Raw genomic sequence first — 20,507 nt, forward strand, 5'->3', positions numbered from 1 at the left:
GGGCCCAGATTTTCATTTTCATTTTCCTAAACAGGAAGCTAAAACAAGGAGCAACTGGCAATCCTAGGGGTGGGGTCACTACCACCCCACCTCCCGACAATCAGAAGGGGAAGAAGAGTGAAGAGGACTGCCAGCACAAAACAGGGAGGAAAATTTGGAAAATGACTCTTTTAAAAAGCCAGGGAAGGGTTGTCCCACAATGCACCTCTTCAGTAAGGCACTAAAATGTTAACACGGGAGGAACTGAGGATTCTTCTTATATTGCATATTATTCATGAAAATTTTTTTAAACATTAATTCTTTTCCACCATTCTCTTAAGCCTCCTAGAGAGCTCTCTTCCTCTCTCATTCCAGGAAAATGCAGTTTTAGCCGCTCCCTCGTCCTCTCTCCAATAGCCTTCTCTAATGCCATCTCTTGCTTTTGCTGTTGTTGTTCAGTGGCTGCTAAGTCGCGTCCAACTCTGCAACCCCGTGGGCTGCAGCATGCCAGGCTCCTTCCTCTGTTCTGCACTATCTCTGAGAGTTTGCTCAAATTCATACCCATTGAGACGGTGATGCTATCTCTAGTCTCTTCAAATCACCAACCCAATGGCTGTTTTCAACTGAAATTGTAATTTTCCTGTACTTCCCTGAAACGCTCAGCAATGCAGACCCTGGAACTGTGCAAGCAACCTGTAACCATGCACAGGCAGCTGCCTGGGCACCTAAGGACATCGTCACTGGGCGGCACACCTGCCACGATCCTCCAGACCCCAGGTTCTAGGACAAACCACACTGCTTTTCAGTGCAGCGTCCCATCACTTGCAGCCCCCAACATCCTTACCCCATACCACCTTCTTGATGCACCCAACACTATCATCTAGTTCCACTCAAAGCCAGCAACAAAGGTCTCTTCCTGTCACTGCTACCTGAAGCATTTTACACCCACTCCACTCCTAGAGTTAAGCCTAGATATCAAAACACGTAGTACTCAGGACATTCTTTGTCTAAAACTTTAAGATCATTCTTGTCTAAAACTTCAGTGCCTGAATAAAAAAGATCCACACAAGCGGGTCTGGCATTCCAGGCCTGCTGCAGCATCCTGCCTCCATCTTTCAGCAGCCCTCCACACAAGAGAACGCTCATCTCCTTGCCCTGACTTCCTCACTGTGACCCCCTCCCAGCCCTGCCTTCTCCAGGAAGCACTTCACTCAGGACCCCAGAGGCCTTTGAACTCCTGCAGCCATGGCTGCCACCCAGCCAGCCACCCTTTCCTCCCCGACAACTACTCCAATTTCCCAGGGCAGCAGCAGAACCGCACCCAGTCCCTTAGCTCTACAATCATTCTGGGGCAGCTAGTATTAATAAAAGTGACAACAGAGAAAGGAGACTGCCTGGGGTTTCAGATTCCACTTTTCTTTGTAATTTCACTACTACTTTAGATTTCTGTAACATGCAACTCCAAAGTACAGTTATATATAATGAAGAGAGGTGCTCCATCAAAAGTGATGAAAATCTAGCTATATGGACACAGGCATTCTCAACACTGTTAGAACATTTCCCTCCCAATCCCCAATATCCAGTAAGGAAAGCTGGGGTGCCTGCTTCAACAGCACAGTGGAAAATAGGAGAGAATAGGTCTTTCAGAAACAATGTGTGGGATACTAACCCAAATCAATACCAGCCTAAGAGTGAAAAAAAATTAAATCCCTTAATCATGACACAAGTTTCTCTTAGTCACCTTTACCCTATCTAAGTGTCCCCTAGACAAAGAACTGATTATAAAAACTGTCTCTCACACCTAGAAGACTCTGCAAACACAACCTTTCAGGGAAATAAAAGAGACACAATGGGGGTGGGGGAGAAAAGATTTGCTAGATTTGCTAATTTAACACATTTTCTGTCAAGCAAATCAACTGTCCTCAGTGCATTGTTGTTGAAACAATGACCACTCAGGGAGTGGTGTTCATCAAAAGCAACTGGCCTAGAGAAAAACACTCTCCCCTCCACCAGACTGCTCAGAGCACTCTCAGCTATAAGAACTTACCCTATTCTTAGCAATTATTAATGGTAGGTGACTTGAAGGTTCAACATTAAAAAGATAATAAACAGTTTAGAATAACCGTGGCCCCATCAGTGCCTGTTAGCACTTACTTGCGGGTCACAGGGGTGCACAGAAGGGTGCAGAGTCTGTGATGACATTCAGTCCCGGGGCCACACACCACCCAAAGAAAGCCCAAGCGGGTGTTGTTGACGTTTGGTCTCCAAGTCATGTCCGACTCTGCGACCCAATGGGCTGTATGCAGCAAGCTAGACTCCTCTGTCCTTCACCCTCTCCCAGAGTTTGCTTAAATTCAAGAGGCTGGGCCGGGGCCAAAGCTGAAGTGACCGTGACATTGAGACGCAGAGGACAGGACATGTGTCCAGTGCCCATCTTCCAGGCCACACAAGGTCAGGGTTCCAAACGCCGCCTTCCGAATGTTTCTACATAAACTGCATGCACTGGGTTTATGGATGATCCACATCACTGAGTCGCGGCCAGAAGGGCCTGACTCCACACCTGGAGGCCCACAATGCGTGACGGCTCAGACCGCCACCACGCAACCTTTCCTGCCGCTAAAATGATGCCCAGTGTGAATCCACTACGCCCGTGGTGCCGCCAGAGCCGAGGCCGCGCAGAAGGCCCAGGTTCTGCCTAAATTACACACCTCGTACTACCTGAGGAGCTCAGTCCCCACACAGGGGCACACACTCACTGTCCGCACGCGCACGCTCACCACCCCTGGCTTCAGTCCTGCAAGAGGGCTGAGAGAGGGCCCCCTTCAGGTATGCACGGCGTCGGGGCTCCCTCTCCACAGCCCCCCAACATGGCACAGGTGGCATCGCGGCTCCTTCTAGACAGCCCCCCAACCTGTTCTCTTCCCCTAAATGATTTTGGGTGGGGCAGGTGTGTAAGGGTGTGTGTATGTGTGCAGTGGTGTGTTTGTGTATCAGTCACTCAGTCATGTCCGACTCTTTGCGACCCCGTGGACCAAATCTTGCCAGGCTCCCCTGTCCATGGAATTCTCCAGGCCAGAATACTGGAGTGGGTAGCCGTTCCCTTCTCCAGGTGATCTTCCCAACCCAGGGATCGAACCAGGGTCTCCTACATTGCAGGTGGATTCTTTATCAACTGAGCTACCAGGGAAGCCCTAAGAAAAAAATTAAAGGATCTGTTTCCCACATAGAAACAGAATAGAAAGGGAAAGACTAGAGATCTCGTCAAGAAAATTAGAGATACCAAGGGAACATTTCATGCAAAGATGGGCTCGATAAAGGACAGAAATGGTATGGACCTAACAGAAGCAGAAGATATTAAGAGGTGGAAAGAACATACAGAAAAACTATACAAAAAAGATCTTCATGACCCAGATAATCACGATAGTGTGATCACTCACCTAGAGCCTGACATCCTGGAATGTGAAGTCAAGTGGGCCTTAGGAAGCATCAATATGAACAAAGCTAGTGGAGGTGATGGAATTCCAGTTGAGCTATTTCAAATCCTAAAAGATGATGCTGTCAAAGCACTGCACTCAATATGCCAGCAAATTTGGAAAACTCACCAGTGGCCACAGGACTGGAAAAGGTCAGTTTTCTTTCCAATCCCAAAGAAAGGCAATGTCAAAGATTGCTCAAACTACCGCACAATTACACTCATCTCAAAAGCTAGCAAAGTAATGCTCAAAATATTCCATGCCAGGCTTCAACAGTACATGAACCATGAACTTCAGATGTTCAAGCTGGATTTAGAAAAGGCAGAGGAACCAGAGATCAAATTGCCAACATCCCTTGGATCACTGAGAAAACAAGAGACTTCCAGAGAAACATCTACTTCTGCTTTATGGACTATGCCAAAGCCTTTGACTGTGTGGACCACAGCAAACTGAAAAATTCTTAAAGAGATGGGAATACCAGACCACCTGACCTACCTCCTGAGAAATCTGTATGCAGGTCAAGAAGCAACAGTTAGAACTGGACATGGAACAACAGACTGGTTCCAAATTGGGAAAAGAGTACATCAAGGCTGTATATTGTCAGCCTGCTTATTTTACTTATATGCAGAGTACATCATGCAAAATGCCAGGATGAATGAAGCACAAGCTGGAATCAAGATCGCCGGGAGAAATATCAAGAACCTCAGATACGCAGATGATACCACCCTTATGGCAGAAAGTGAAGAAGAACTAAAGAGCCTCTTGATGAAAATGAAAGAGAGTAAAAATGTTGGCTTAAAGCTCAACATTCAGAAAACTAAGATCATGGCATCTGGTCTCATCACTTCATGGTAAACAGATGGAAAAACAATCTAAACAGTGACAGACTATTCTGGGGGGCTAAATCCAAAAATCACTGCAGATGGTGACTGAAGCCATGAAATTAAAAGATGCTTGCTCCTTGGAAGAAAAGTTATGACCAACCTAGACAACAAATTAAAAAGCAGAGATATTACTTTGCCAACAAAGGTCCGTCTAATCAAAGCTTTGGTTTTTCCAGTAGTCATGTATGGATGTGAGAGTTGGACTATAAAGAAAGCTGAGTGCCGAAGAATGGATGTTTTTGAACTGCAGTGTTGGAGAAGACTCTTGAGAGTTCCTGGGACTGCATGGAGATCCAAACAGTCAATCCTAAAGGAAATCAGTCCTGAATATTCATTGGAAGGACTGATGCTGAAGCTGAAACTCCAATACTTTGGCCACCTGATGCGAAGAACTGACTCACTGGAAAAGACCCTGATGCTGGGAATGACTGAAGGCGAAAGGAGAAGAGGACGACAGAGGATGAGATGGTTGGATGCCATCACCAACTTGATGGACATGAATTTGACTAAATTCTGGGAGTTGGTGATGGTCAGGGAGGCCTGGCGTACTGCAGTCCATGGGGTTGCAGAGAGTCAGACACGACTGAGCGACTGAGCTGTTTTCCCGGGCTGATGACAGCCAAGTCGGCATAAATAAATCCCTTCAACCCTACACAAAAAAACATTACATCCAGAACAGGACTCCCTATGGGGAAGAGTCCCCCCACCTCAGGGCCCAGTGTTCTTCAGGGACAGGAGGCACCACCGCGACACGCGCGGCAGTGGTCAGCACTGAATACCCTGATGCAACAAGGCTGGGAGAATCCTGAGCTCAGTACCACCATGTGAAGACTCCTGTCTAAATCAAAGAAAGAGAATTCCAGAGTTTTCCAGAATAAACAAGTTTATTTTCCAGAATAAACAAGTATTTGTTAGAGGCTCCTGTAGAGAAAACAATATAAAAGCATTCAAGGAACAGAGTCCTGTGAAACAGGAAAATACAGGGAAGGGGGGCACAGCTGCCTGGAAATATTCGCCATCAGCCCCAGACCAAAACCTTTACCCGCCTCCATTCAAAGTTCTACGTGTTGAACGATATTCAATTTAAGTGAATAAATAGAAGTGAAGGGGAAAGAACACAATTTAAGACCTTTATCTTCCTGAGTTTCTCATAATCTCAAAATACAAAATATTAGTTTGAAAGGACCTCGAAGACAGTGAAAATATCAATATCAACAGCTTCACTGTTGAAGCTACCTTCAACGTAATGTATTTGCAGACAGGATTTCCACAGAAAGACAAACTCATATAATCTATGAAGACATGAAGTGTGGATTTGCTGCTTTAGTTTGGTGCAAAATTAATTTCTAAGATAGGGACCCCAACACAGCATATAAAAAAAGAAAGTGAAAGTGTTAGTCACTCAGTGGACTCTTTTTTTGGCTACCCCATGGACTGTAACCTGCCAGGCCCCTCGGTCCATAGGATTTTCCAGGCAAGAATACTGGAGTGGGTTGTCATTCCCTTCTCCAAGGGCTCTTCCCAACCCAGGAATCCAACCTGGGTCCTCCGGCTTTGCAGGCAGATTCTTTACTATCTGAGCAACCTGACCCTAACCAATGAGCTCAGGAAAACTTTTTGGATCAGTTACTTGTGCCGTGCATACTGAGAAACATCTCAGGGGAATCGCAGCACTTTGGCCTGAGGAACATCCTAGAAATCACCTAGTCCACAACTGTCTTTTTATAGATAGGGCATCTGAAACCAAATGATCTGCCTAAAATCGCAGCACCAGGTAATGACAGAGGTGGGTCCACAGTCCAGGTTTCTGGCTCTCTGCATGATTCCTTTGACAAGTACCTTCAATCTCATCAACTGTATCTAAGGCCATCTAGTTAGAAACTGTGCCTTCTGTCCCCCTGGACTCTGTCCACACCCACTTTTTATCTAAACCACCGTGTGCACCGGCAGTTTCCCAGCAATGCCAGAGCTCCTCATTCTTACCCCCAACCCAACACACCACAAGAAGCCAGCCCCTTAAAAAAAACAAACTGGAATTCAGCCCTTAGACTCTCCTGATCAAAGGGCAGACGGTCGGTTGTACCAAATGCTGCCATGTTGCCAAGTCGTATTTTGGGCTTCCTCACTGTGTTCCAGAAAATTAAGCAAGACCAAACTGAACTTCCGTGGTAAAGCAAGCCACATGCTAACATGAGTTGTCCTTCAGAGATGAGAGGTTACTGCCCTTTCCACAACTGGAAAATCTCTACGCTTTTGAAGCTTCTCGAACAGGCAAATGAAGACGAAGACAACGACTTCCCCTTTAAGACACTGGTATAAGCAGAATGGGATCCAGGGTTCACCTTGGGGGAGTTACACTCTGAGGGAGCAGTCCCCCCTTTCAGGTTTCAAGACCTACCCTCTGTTATTCACATCCTGTTCTTGGGCTTTCCTCCTCAGAGAAGGAGCATATGCTGAGTCTTCAGGAGACACTGATCATCTGGTATTTTCCGTTCAATAGATCATTGTAACTACTAATTTTTGCACCATGCAGCATGTGGGTTCCCTGACCAGGTAACCCTGACACCCTGCAGTGAAGCACAGTCTTAACCACTGGACCACTAGGGAAGTCCCACAAACTACTAGTTTTTAAATAATTTTAAGTCCCCTATTTCCTTCAGTCCTGCTCAAATGCCATCTTGTCAGTGAGGCCACCCACACCTTTGCAATCCCATGCACTGTAGCCTACCAGACTCCTCTGCCCATGGGATTTCCCAGGCAAGGAGACTGGAGCAGGCAGCCATTCCCTTCGCCAGGGGATCTTCCCAACCTTTTCAGGGGATCAAACTCAAGTCTCCTGCACTGCAGGTAGATTCTTCACTGTCTGAGCCACCAGAGAAACCCCTCCCACGTCTAATCACCCTATTTTAAATTGTAACCACCCACCCCCTCAACTTGGCCCTCTCTGTGCCAGTTTATTATTATCTGTCTCCTTCCACTAAAGGAGTGTTTGTGTTATGTTCACATCTGTATCTCCAGCACTTAATATACTGCATCTAGCACATAGGGGATGCTCAATAAGTATTTGCTGAAAGAACCAAATGAAATCATGAACTTGTCCCTCTGTATTCGGCAGAAAACAGATCCTTTAAGATCTGTATTTTAAGATCCTTTAAAAGGATCTTTTGTACCCCGCATTATTAAGAACCGAAGAACTCTAGATCTGCACTGTCAAATCTTGGCCATTACTTCTAGGTCCAGCCTTTCATTTTTATACATAATGAAAACTAAAGAAGAAGCTGTGTGATATAGCAGCACCAGCAAAGAATTTGGTATCAAAGAACCTGAGATCCAGGTGAGAGTCTATGCAAGAAACTTAGCCTGTCTAAACTTCCAATTCCCTCATCCGCAAAACTGCTAATTCCCAGTAATGATTAATGATGACGATGGACAAGATGAGAAAACATTTGGGAAATGTACAAAGTGCTATACAAGTGTCCTTCACCATTAGGCTATTTGACCTGCCGAAGGTCACAGAGGCAGCAGTAGCAAAACAAGCATAAGAATTCAAGTTTTCTAACTCCTGATCCACGGGATCTCATGTCATGAAACTAGCCTCTGGTTCCCCTATTCAAGGCCAACTTAAATCTTTCATCTAGTTCAAGGCCTTTTAACCTTTGTATGGTTGGGGTCGCTTTCAAAATTTGATGAAAGTGACAGCAGAGTACATACATGTACACCAACACAAAACCTCCTATAACCCGTCCTTGGGCTCCAGGCCCAGAGAACTAAGACTGCTGTACCAATAAGTTTCTCTCGGCAAGTTTTTTATCACCTATTTTCATAATTATGAATAATATTTATGAATAAACATAATAATGCTTAATAATTCATGCCTAAGGATTCAACCCAAAGGATTCATTCTCAAAGCAGGAAGCTCGGGGGAAAAAAGTACATGGGACTATTAAAAATCAGATTATTTTCATCATGTTGCCGCCGTATGAACCAGATAATTCTACATGACCATTTTCAAATAATCACATAGAGGCCCCATAGTTTCTTCTCTGGAGAAAATATACCCAAAATGTTTATAATGGAATTTCTCCCTGCAACCCTATACCCATCACAATTAACTCCAGACAAGATTACCGAAGATGGTCTATCCTCCCTTAACAGCAATCTAGTTAAGTATGATGCTATTCACTGTAAAGAACACTTGTTAGAGGAAAAAAGAAAATCAGTACTAAATCTTCAGGAAGGTCAATTCACTATTCTTCATTCTCTAATCAGGACAAAACATAACCAGCCTAATCCACTGGAATGTTAAACAATCATAGAAAACTTGATATAAATGAAGTGGTTCCGAATTTGATAATCCTGAGGCAAAGGAGGTATGCCATGAGCTTCTTTGGTAATCCATCCAGTTAAGCAGCTAGTAACAGATATTTCATAATACCAACCAGTGAATTCAGTATCATTAATCTACAGTTGTCCAGCTACACACAGCTCAGTCTCCTCATCTGGAAAATTAAAATGGGCCACAAATACGCTGTGAACACATTTGGGAATTTTTAAGTAACAATTTTTATCCCTGAGTGGTGGGATTATGGGTGATTTAATTCTCTTACCTATATTTTGCTATAATTTTCAAGTTTTATATTGTGATTATGCACTGCTTTTTAAAACCACAAATTTTGAACTTAAAATATGTCTACACATTTGCAGATTTTTGATCTGATGACTGCAGAACCCCTATCTGGGGGGCAGCAACACAGATGTCCCTAAACACAACCCACAAAATAAGAATCCAGTATACTGACTCTTCTAATTAAATCCTGTACATTCAAGGCTAATTAACAGAGGAAAAAGGTTTTCTTACATGCAAAAATAAAAATATCCATGCTTTGGGGACCAGTTAAATGGGAGGTCTTGACCTCTTACAGAATTGCAGCATGAATGCTCCCAGCCTGTCAGCTATCTAAGAGATTGCCTTGTTTTAGATAAATAGAAGCCAAGTCCTTGAAGATTCTGCTTCCTAAATTTTCTGTAAATCCATGGGTTCAGTTTGGTTGTCAAGAGTAAGATGAGTACTTTCCCACAGCTGAAAACTAGTTTCCTAAAAAAGCTGATATCCAACTTCTACCACTTGGTATTATTCATTTCTAAAGTTACAGTAAATTAAGATTATAGGGTCTTTCCAGCCATCCTAACAGGTACAATTCAGTATTAGTACTGTTTTTTGTTTGTCTGTTTTTAAGAAGATTCTTCCAGTGCATCATAAACTGTAATCAAGTGATCCTTCTTCAGTTCAGAACGGTAAATTATTAGATTAAAAAAGAAAAAAATCACCTAACCAAAATAAATAGAGAATCAAAACTGATCATGTTCTCAGTAAGTTCTGCACTCTCAAATTTGCTAGAAACCTAAAAATTACTTTGAAAATTTTAATTTCTGATAATTAGTGAAAACTTTAACCTGTATTCATCAAATTCATCAAAACACTTCATGTGAAAAAGATTACAGAAGAATTGCAGGAGTAAGTCACCATTAGTCTTCGACTGAACATCTCCAAATCAGAGAGATATGGATGATCACAATATGTACAAGCTTTATTCCAAATATTCATTCGTATATACTTCAAATAGCATACACTTTAACTACAACCACCAAAAAAGTGTCACTTGCAAGAAATACTGGGATCCGAAGCGAAAACACTCATCTCAAGTGGCCCTGATTATTCACCTGTAGCAACGATTTTTCACTTCTGTTATACATACAAATTGGACCTCTCAGATCAGGTTACATTTCCTTTTGGAATTAAAGCAGCTAATACTTAGAAACCACAGATTTATTTCTTAGAACATAAGGCGTTATTTATACGTTACGCTAGATTTCTCTAACAATTTAGGACAAAATTAGTTACCTCTTTTTTTTTTTCCAATCAACCAAATCGGAATATTTGGATTTTTGAAATTTGAAGTTTTCTCCACAGTGTTTTTAGACGGGGTTCGTGAACTCTAACCTGTAATTCAGCACCGCCTCAGTTTTATCCCATTGCAGGGAGAAAATGGGGCAGGGGCAAGTTTAGCGGCACCACGACGGCATTGTCACCACACCACCTCCCACCACAGCCACCATTTTGAGCAGCAGAATTAAAGTGCTGAGGATTTTGACCAACTAAAAGGAAACACGGGGTCTTCGGGACAGTTGTGGAGCAAGTCCTGACGCTCAGCATTCCCTAATCTGCCGTTTCTCCCCCTCAGTCCGCGGGAACCGCCGTCCCACTCTCCTTTTTAGAAAAAGCCGTGCTCGTCCGAGTCACGTCCCAACTTTGAAAACGGCGTGCGGCGCCGGGCCCCCGCACCCGAGGCCGCCGCATTGTCGTCGTCGCCGCCGCCGCCGCCGCCCGCCCGCCCGCCGGCCCGCACCCTCCCGGCTGCCGCCGGGCGCGCCTCCCGCGGGCGGCGGACCCATGGCCCCCGCTCGCCGGCCCGGCCGCGCCGGTCTCGCACCTTTGTCCGGGGCCGCGGCACCGACCGGCCGCGCGCTCGGCCCCAGGCGGCCGGGGGAGGGGTCGGGGCGCCGGCCGGGGGCGCCCGCCCGCCAGCCCGCCGGGCCCCACAAAGCCCGCCGCCCGCTACCCTGACCGCCCGGCCCCGCGCTGCGCCCGCCGGGACGCCGCCCGGAGTAACGGCCCAACTTTCCCCACCGCCCGGGTCCCCTCAGCCCGGACCCCGACCCCCACCCGCCCACCCGGGCCGGCCGGGAGCGCTCCTCGCGCTCAGCCCCCACTCAGTCCCTCAGAGTCAGACGCTCGGAGGTCCCCGCGCGCCGCCGCCCCGACCCCCTACCCGGGTCCCGACCCCCTACCCCGGCCCGGCCCGGCCCGCGCACCTCGATCTCGAAGTCCGGCAGGCGGAACGCCGTGCGGAAGAGCGAGCAGAAGTGCGCGATGGCCGGCACTTCCCACCACGAGCGCAGCTCGCCCAGCCCGGCCGCGCCGCCCTCCTCGGGGCGCATCTCCGGCCGCGCCGCCGCCTCCGCGCCCGCCGCCCGCCCGCTCCCGGAGCCGCTCCAGCCGAGCTACCGCGGCGGCTGCCCCGGGCCCATCGCGCCGCGGCCCGGCCGCCCAGCCCGCACAATGTCGCCGCGGCTCGCGGGGAACAGATGGGCCGGGGGCGGGCGGGGGCGGGGCCTCGGCACAACAACAACCCCGCCCCCGCCCCCGCCCGCCGCCCGCGGGCCGCGCTCGGGCGGGGGAGGGGCGCCCGAGGGCCGGGGGGAGGGGCTGCGGTTGAGCACCGCCCCCCAGCCCCGCCGGGCCCCGCCCCCACGTGGCCGGGGGTCGCGCCCCTCGGAGGCCGGCGGTCTGCGCCTCGCTGGGCTGCGCCCACGTGGGTCCCGGGCGGCGGACCCCACACCCGGACAGAGCCCGTGGCCTCCTGCCCCTCTCGGGCCGGGGGAGACCTACCCCTCGCCGTCCGCGGTGCGCGGGGTGCTGCGTGGGGGTGGAGGTGGTTCCCCCTGGCCCGGGGGGCGCCAGCGCTCCAGTCCCGTCCGGTCCCGGGCGCAGCCGCTCGGAAACCCGCGTGGGGACCTCTGAGCGCGGACGCCCGCCGGACGGGCCGGCGCAGTGGCCTCACTCAGCTGGGATGTTATGGAGTGCGCCTCCGGTTTATTCTCTCCCTCGTTTTATTCCCATCAATTTAGTAACCTGTTCTTTTTTTATATATATAAGGCAGCATTAAAAAAAATCTTAAAGAACATGTATATTTAACTAGATGTTTACTGGAAGAAAATACTTCATCCAACACTGCACACTACCCCGCCACTCGCCTCCTGTTCCAAACTTAGATAGTTGTGCTCGCTTCTTACCTCAACTATTGAATGCTTTAAAATTCACCCGCAGATGCTACCACGTGTCCATCTTTGAAAAAAATGAGCGCCTATCTGAACCCCCCAGGAGCAGAGGATGCATTTGAGTGTGTAACGCGCAGCTCCAAGGCAGATGCCCGATGACCAGGTGAGGTGTGGGAAGGGTGACACGCACCGTGGGGTGACCCACCTGACCTGAATTCGCACTCTCTTCTGGGGACTCTCTAACCCCTGTCTTTCTGCATTTCCGCACGGATCAGCCTGACTTTCCTCACCTTTCCTTCCCTTTTGTGTAAGGGTTCCTGCTTCCCTTCACATTTGTTTCTAATCCATTACATCCTGCCTTTCTGCTTCCCCGCCTTTTCCTGGTTCTCCTCTGGCTCCTCATCCTGCCCTTTACCCTTTTCCATCTTACCTGTCCCTCGGTGATCTGGGCCCCAGCCTGGTAGTCACAGCGCCTAAAAAGTCACATACCAGCAAGCAGAAAGGTGACAAGTTTGGGTTACTCTGGCCCGTTGGAATGAGCGCTGCCCTCCCCACACACTGCGGGGTCCTGGAATCCAGCCACACTACCCTGGCGTGTGGGGGGCAGGAGCAGCGCTGGTGGTGGCTGAGGGGGTCACCCCTCGGTGGTGCTGGTCCTGCCCCATCCTCAGCACCCATGCTGCCTTCTTCATCTGAGGGTCACCTCTCGGTGTCCCATTGGACAGGCACATAGCTTCAAACCTCTTTCTTTCTCTCTCTCTCCTCTCTGGCTCTGATCCACTGTAACTCTCCCCGCAACCCCCCCACCCCCAACCAGAGCAGGTCCTCCTCCTCCAGCCCAGAGGTTTTCTGTGTCTCCTCGGGGTTCCTCAAGTTCCGGCTCCATCTGGAGCCTCACATTTGTACCCATGCCTTCCTCTGCCTCTGTTGGAGTTGATACCCACAATCCTTGACTGTTTGTTCCACCTTTCCCCTGGGATTTAACCGCCTCAAATCTGTTTTCTGGGCTGGCTTCACCCTAACCTCCTGAGACCTGGATCACTGACCCTGGTGCCTCCCGGGACACCCACCTCCTTCCTTCTTCCCAGGACTCTCAGCGCTGCCTGCCCCTGCCTTTTTAAGGCTGGCCCATTTCTCACCCTACAAACACCAGTTGTTTCTTATCCTGTTCCCAAAAGGCATACAGCTCTCATACTTTCTCTGTCTCTCTCTTTTGCCCTCTCTGCCTCTTTTCTGTTTGTGAGCGCTGTTGATCTGAGATGACCTTGGAAGTGCCAAAAGAAATTCTCTTCCAGATTTCCTACCACCTCCACTTCCATACCATCTTCTAATTAAATATCTTCCATTAAACACACACACACACAAGACTTAGTTTGACTAACCTGTTTCGCTTGTTAATTAATGTGGCAAAAAATATTTGAATTTCTCTTTGCAAAATCTCCCGTAATGTCAGCTGTTTCGGGATTATTCTAGGTTCTTGGAGGATGATCTGGGGAACTAACCAGCATTTTCTAACACCATTTCTTTAAGAAATACATTGTAAATTCTGTATGATCAGCTAAAAACAATTACTTGAACCTTGGAAGGCACGTGACAAAAGTGCGGTTCTTCCATGTTTCTTCCTGCTAACCAGGACTAGAATTCAAATCTTCTAGCTGATCATCCAGTCGGATTACACTGCTTCTCACTTCTCCAGTTGCCCTTTCTACCCCTTTGCCTGCCCACCCGGACGTGGTTGCTCCTCGATTCAGTCCAGGAGCCCAGCTGGAGCCGCAGTGAGGCAGAACCATTATCCTGTCACTTTAGCTGTCTCCACATCCGAGTCCAGGTCCCTCCCGAAGTACTGGCACAGCCCTCCTTTCTCAGTAGAGAGCGACCTTCCACAGGGTACTATTCCCACAGAGGACTGTAAGTCAGGCTAATTTTAACATTTTAAAATCGTGGCAAGTGAGTTGTATTAGTAGTCAGGAAAGTTGGCTGTCCCTTAGAAAAGACTTAATCTCTTGCATGTGTATTTCATCTGTGAGGAGGGGCTTAACTCATGGTCCCTGAACCCTATAGCTTCACCTTTAGAGTATGACCAGATTTAATGTTCTAAAATGTAAATTCAATCATGTCATTCACCTGCTCAAAATTCTATGACTCTCCCTTGATCATGAAAGTCCATTGAGTCTTAACTCAAGCCACAGTTTGGCTCCCACCTGCCTTCCCAGCCTCACCTGCGATCTCCACCCCCACCTCATCCAACCAGTGACTCCTTCCCTCCTGTCAAACTGGTTCACTCACCCCCGGATCTTCTTGCTCCTCCCTTTTGATCCTGCCCTTTCAATTGCTTACAAAGACAGCTCAACTTCTCAGATCACTCAAAACTCACCTCCTTCCTAAAGCTTTCCTGAAACACCCCCGCTTAGGGGTATTTGTCCAGGTACTCTGACTGGAGAAACTACAGTGTGTATGACTCACTAGTCAACCACTTCCTTAGGTCATCATTCTATTATTTATTTTGAAGTGCTACTTAAATCTTTCACTGTAGTTGGGGGTGTCTTTTCTTCTCATCCAGATTAGACTGGAGTATGTGGGGGGGAATCCATCCTAATACACAGAAACTAAATGATTGATTATTTAATGATGACATAAAACCGTAAAAAAAATTAGAACTTCTTAAAATGCCTGATGTTGATTTACTTACCTTTCCTTCATTCCTTCCTCTGCCTTTTAGCTTTCTCCCTCCTGGAACTCATTCACTCAAAGGTCATGCCTTTCTCAATACAGTCATATCTTCAGGGGATTGACTGACTCCAGGACCCCCAGGATAACAAAAGTCACTGGAGTCCCTTTTATAAAGTGGCATAGAGTGGTCAGCCCATATCCGCAGTTACCCGCAGTCATGGATTCAACCAACCAAGGATGGATCCATCTTCAGCTTGGCTTTTCTCCTGAGCCCCAGGGTCATTTCCCCCAAATGCCAGTTGGATGTTGAATCTCACCATGTTAAAAGGAAGGTGGGAAACTAGCTCTGGATTTTTTCTTTGTAAGTCACACACCTTACTGACTTCGTATTTCCTTTAATGGAACAATCATAGTTCCAGACCACCAGGTTCACCCTCAACTCTCTGCTTTTGTCCTGGCTACTCGTAACCACAGTCGTGTGGGTTCTGCCTCCATGAAGTCTCTTGTATTCCCCGTTCTTTTTGACACCCCCAGTCTCCACCCCAATCGAGGTTGTTTCATCTCTCTAGTTGAGAAGCTTCCTAACTGGTTCCCTTTCTTCTGGTTTATCTCCTCCTCTGTCTCTCCATTGTGGCTGGATTAATCTTCTTAGTGCGTCAGTTCTGAGAAGGTAAATTTAATGTGTTCTTAAACCCAGTATATCCACCAGATTATTATTTCAACATGTGTTATCAGTATTAAAAATATCCATGAGATGGTCTACATGCATTTTTCTTCACGGCAGTTCTTTGGAATCTGGTGTGCATTTTACAGTTAACCGCAGGCATCTCTGTTAGGACCCACCATCTCAGTGCTGCGTGGGGCACTCGTGGGTGGTAGGTGCTGTGTTGGACAGACAGGTCTGCAGGTACCCACATGCCCAGGACTCACCCTGAGCACTCTGACCCTCTGGACCCCGGTCTGGACCCATCCACATCCTCCTGCCTGCACCCTCCTCCAGGCAGGCCTCCCTGAACACTCTCAGTTCAGTTCAGTTCAGTCGCTCAGTCGTGTCCGACTCTTTGCAACCCCATGAATCGCAGCACGCCAGGCTTCCCTGTCTATCACCAACTCCCGGAGTTCACCCAGACTCACGTCCATCGAGTCAGTGATACCATCCAGCCATCTCATCCTCTGTCGTCCCCTTCCCCTCCTGTCCCCAATCCCTCGCAGCATCAGTCTTTTCCAATGAGTCAACTCTTTGCATGAGGTGGCCAAAGTACTGCAGTTTCAGCTTTCCTTCCAAAGAAATCCCAGGGCTGATCTCCTTCAGAATGGACTGGTTGGATCTCCTTGCAGTCCAAGGGACTCTCAAGAGTCTTCTCCAACAGCACAGTTCAAAAGCATCAATTTTTCGGCGCTCAGCCTTCTTCACAGTCCAACTCTCACTCTAGCCTAGTGCTAAATCTCCCAATTGACCTCTTTTATTTATGTTTGGTTTTACCAAGAAAATCCCAGCTCTTTCCTCAGAAATAGCTCTTGGACTGTTCTCCTTGGAGCAGGCTACAAATAACTGGTCTATATGAGTGTTGATGAAATAAATGTATTAATATTACTAATATAGTCACAGAAAACGCTAGTTACTCTTTGAACATAGTTTTTTACGATGTAGAAATTTTTTAAATTGAGATATAGTTGGTGTGCAATATTGTATAGGTTGCAGGTGTACAGCATCGTGGCTTACAATTTTTAAAAGTTATACTGCATTGATAGTTACTATAAAATAGTGGCTCTGTTCCCCCTCCTGTACAATATATCCTCATAGCTTATTTATAACATATTTTTAACCATGAAGAACACTGGGGAATTCCCTGACAGTCCAGAGGTTAGGACTCTGCACTTTGACTGCCAGGCACCCAGGTTCAGTCCCTGGTCAGGGAATTAAGATCCCATAAGCTGCAAGTCGCAGCCAAAAACAAAACAGAGAGAGAAGAAAGTTGGTGATCAAAGTTTGTAGATTTTTTTTTTTAATAATTTTATTTATTTTTCACTGTGCTGGGCCTTTCTTGCTGCACGGGCTTTCTCTAGTTGCAGCGAGCAGGGGCTACCCTCTACTTGCAGTACAACGGCTTCTCAGTGCAGTGGCTTCTCTTGCTGCAGAACATGGGCTCTCAGGCACATGGGCTCAGTAGCTGCAGCTCCTGGGCTCTAGAGCGCAGACTCAGTAGCTCTGGCACCCGGACTTAGTTGCTCCGCAGTGTGTGGGACTGCAAGGAGATCCAACCAGTTCATCCTAAAGGAAATCAGTCCTGAATATTCATTGGAAGGACTGATGCTGAAGCTGAAACTCCAATACTTTGGCCACCTGATGCAAAGAACTGACTCATTGGAAAAGACCCTGATACTGGGAAAGATTGAAGACGGGAGGAGAAGGGGACGACAGAGGATGAGATGGTTGGATGGTATCACCGACTCAATGAACATGAATTTGAGTAAACTCCGGGAGTTGGTGATAGACAGGGAGGCCTGGAGTGCTGCAGTCCATGAGATCACAGAGTCAGACACGACTGAGTTACTGAACTGAACTGAACTGAATTGTGTGGGACACAACTGAAGCGACTGAGCACAGTAAGGCTGGTAAGCTATTACCGCTAGGAAACCCCAGCCTGAGGCTTGAAACCCTCGGGCCAGCAGGGAGGCCCTGAGCAGCCCACCTGGCTGCAGTCCCTGGAGGAAGGCTCTGTCTGCTCTGGCTCAAACCAGCTGGCACCGGAGCTGGAGGCTGCGTCCTTGGCGTGGTTCTGACACCACATGCAGCCTTTAAGGAGATTACTGCAATGTTAGTTAACCCGGTTCTCAGCCGCTAGACGGGGCAAGGGGGTGTCCTTTCTGCTCATGTCTGTGGTTCAGGACTCGGAACCTCACCAGATTTTACTGCCTGCTGAAACTTCTTCAGTCCTCTTCTAGAAACTGTACCCAAGAATCAGCTTCTGTGCTGCCTCCGGGCGACTTGGTTTCTGTTGTTCTGTTCAGAAATTCCTTCTCGAATTCCTGGCGTGTCCACCTCTGGCCTATCTCATTGTGGCATCTCCCCTTGTTCTTGACACCAGGTCAAATAGCTTTGTAGCATCTCAGTTCTCCGAGCCATTCAGAAGCTGGTGAGTCTTAATGAGTTCTTCCCTTAATCTCTTTTCAAAGGGCCTCCAATCCTTAATTTCTTTAACTTTCCTTTTTAATTATTTTAGCTCCTTGTGTCATTCCTCTGGTCTCAGACCCTCCCTACTCAGTTTACAGGTCACATTATTTTGGTTGACAGAGTGCCCGGGGTTCTGTACACCTGGCCTCAGACTCCCTTGCTGGGCCAGTGATGTCCCTCCTGTTGGATCCACGTGACGTAGAAATAAGTGTATGGGTAGAAAACTCAGTCTCTCGCCTCGAGGGTTTTCTAATGCAGTTGATAAGGTTTATCTGTGCAGTACAGCACAGAAGTATGCTGTGAGATGTTCAAGTCATGAAGGGCTTCGAAGTCATGCAGCCCACGTGCTCCTTTGGTGAGGAGTTCCGAGTGGAATCTAGTGTGAGCTGGAGGGCTTGGGGAGGCCACCTTGACTTGGTGAGAAACACAACTGGATATCTGCATTCATAGCTTCAAATCTATTTGTTTTTACATTTTTTTTTAACATTTGGCCGTACTTCACGGCTTGAGGAATCTTAATAGTTTCCTGACCAGGAATCGATCCCACATACTCAGCAGTGAAAGCATCGAGTCCTAACCACAGAACCACTGGGGAATTCCCGTAGCTTAAACTTTGGAATAAAATTCTCTTGATGTCAAAGCCAATTAAGATGGAATAATTTTTTTAACTTAGAGTAATAGTTAGTAGAGAAAGCAGTTGTAGTAGAGAGGCAAGTGTGGCGTTTTTGGATTCAGAAGGCCTGGGACTCAGCCTGTAATTTTAGTCCCAGCTGAACCAGCTGCTTTAGAATCAGCTGCCATATGAGCTTGTTTCTTACACTACATTTTCTCAGATACTCAATAGGAATCATACAGACTCCTGTTTCGCTCCATGACTGATACATGGAGCAAAGGAGAAAGTTGTTTAAACCATAAACTGTCACATTCATAGGAAGAATATTAATTTCATTATTTTTAATCCTGTTCAACACAAAAGTGGTGTACTTCCTTAAAAACGTGTAGTTCCAATTTATCTAGACAGGTCCCAAGTCAGATCACTCTTACATGCATGAGCCCGTTCATTTAATGTATACAACATATCTCAAGTACCCATCACCTTGAATAAGAAGATGCAAAGTCGGAGGGTAAAGAGGGTCTTAGTTGCCATCACCGTAAAAACCATTTATCGATGTGCTCTGGATTTCTTGATCTGAGTGTGTTTTTTAAAGAGGAATATATAGAGGGGTGGGAAAAGATGGGAGGTAGGAGGGAGGTTCAAGAGGCAGGGATATATGTATACCTATGGCTAATTCATGTTAATGTGTGGTGGAAGCCAAACCAACATTGTGAAGCAATTATCCTTCAATTAAAAATAAATGAGTTTTTTAAAAACTTAAAATATAAAAAAAGAAAGCAAAAAAAAAACAAAGGAACATGGAAGTTAGCTTCTCTTGCTTATTATCTTTATTGTTAGGAATAAAGAGTAAACATGTATATAGTATAGAGTAACTTTAAACAATTACAGTGAACACTGTTCATTTTATTACTATACAACATAAGATTATTATCTTGTTTAAGCTAACATCATTCTTAAACAACAACAAAAAAAATCTGCTTTTCTTGAATATGACTGTGAGATGAATATCGTTTCCTAGTTTGACTGCTCCAGGCACTCAGTCAATAAATGTTTATTAAGCAGCTGCTATGTCCTAAGCAAGGTTGTAAGAGTTGAGCACATAGAAATGCCTAGAGCGTCAAACCTGTTATGTTTACGGTGTCATTATTTTTTAAATTAACAAGCCTCCCTTACCTCACTCCAGAGCCAAGAAAGAAGAGCCTGTGAAATGGTGGCTTTTGTTTGGCTGACAAGTCTGAAGGGATTGGGAGCTCCAGAGGGAGAGACTGGCTGGTGAAGGGGAGAAGGCCCTGTGGTGACCGCAGTTAGGCTGTGTAGACTCAGAGGTGATTATGCTGCTAGGCTTAGTCACGCCAAAGAGCGAGAGCTTCCTGGTAAAACATAGACAGAGCAGCTGGTAACTTGAGTTCCATCCTGCGCCACCAAAACACAAGCTAATATGATGGCCTTGGAAAGCAAGTGTTCTCAAGGCGCATACATCCCTGCTTGGCTAACAGCCTGAGTTAACAGGCTTCCCAGTCAATGGGGGAAAGACATCTCTCCTGGGACAGTGCCGTGGCCAGGAACTCTGCAAGTGTCTCTAAGGACTCTGGGTCCCTGGGACGTGCTGTTGGAAACCCAGCCTCCAGCCAGGCTTGGCCTCCAGCTAGAGGCTCGGTGGTCAGCTGTGAAGAGCAAATGGACACCAGCAATTCCTTCACAGGGACCCAAGTGTCCGTGTGCACCCCCGTCACGCATGGCACAGAGTGGCATTTCTCGCTGGCCAAGTAAACACACCCAGCTCATTTTGTCAGTGTTTATGTGTTTGTTTATTTAAAGCAGGACCCAGATGTATATTGAGATTCTTCATTTTGTATTCTCAGCACCTAGAG

At 47.1% G+C, this 20,507-nt stretch overlaps 2 protein-coding genes across 6 annotated transcripts in view; one reads left to right on the forward strand and one right to left on the reverse strand.

The window, feature by feature from the left end:
* The window catches only part of LOC102406873 (cat eye syndrome critical region protein 2), a 117,904-nt gene extending 104,227 nt beyond the window's left edge, over positions 1-13,677 (reverse strand). The window contains exons 1-2 of one of the 5 annotated variants that reach the window (XM_044940902.2): positions 13,558-13,677; positions 12,606-12,648 (exon numbers count right to left, since the gene is read on the reverse strand). Coding sequence is in view for 1 of the 5 variants with exons in the window: in XM_025282920.3 (XP_025138705.2) it covers positions 11,210-11,335 (126 nt within the window). In the remaining 4 variants the exon portion in view is untranslated. Of the gene's footprint in view, positions 1-11,209; positions 11,456-11,786; positions 11,819-12,605; positions 12,649-13,198; positions 13,280-13,557 lie in introns of those variants that run through there. The other 4 variants (XM_044940904.2, XM_044940906.2, XM_044940903.2 and 1 more) reach the window with 4 other exon arrangements.
* On the forward strand, positions 11,457-11,918 carry LOC112584375 (acidic proline-rich protein PRP25-like). Its single transcript, XM_025282480.2, has one exon. The coding sequence runs from the start codon at positions 11,457-11,459 to the stop codon at positions 11,916-11,918; it is 462 nt and encodes a 153-aa protein (XP_025138265.2).
* Positions 13,678-20,507: the final 6,830 nt, after the last annotated feature.

Source organism: Bubalus bubalis, chromosome 4 (assembly GCF_019923935.1).
Source record: "Bubalus bubalis isolate 160015118507 breed Murrah chromosome 4, NDDB_SH_1, whole genome shotgun sequence".
In the NCBI taxonomy this organism is placed as follows: Eukaryota; Metazoa; Chordata; class Mammalia; order Artiodactyla; family Bovidae; genus Bubalus; species Bubalus bubalis.

Coding starts and splice junctions, on each gene's coding strand:
- LOC112584375 (XM_025282480.2), top strand. CDS start 11,457: ATGTCGCCGCGGCTCGCGGGGAACAGATGGGCCGGGGGCGGGCGGGGG.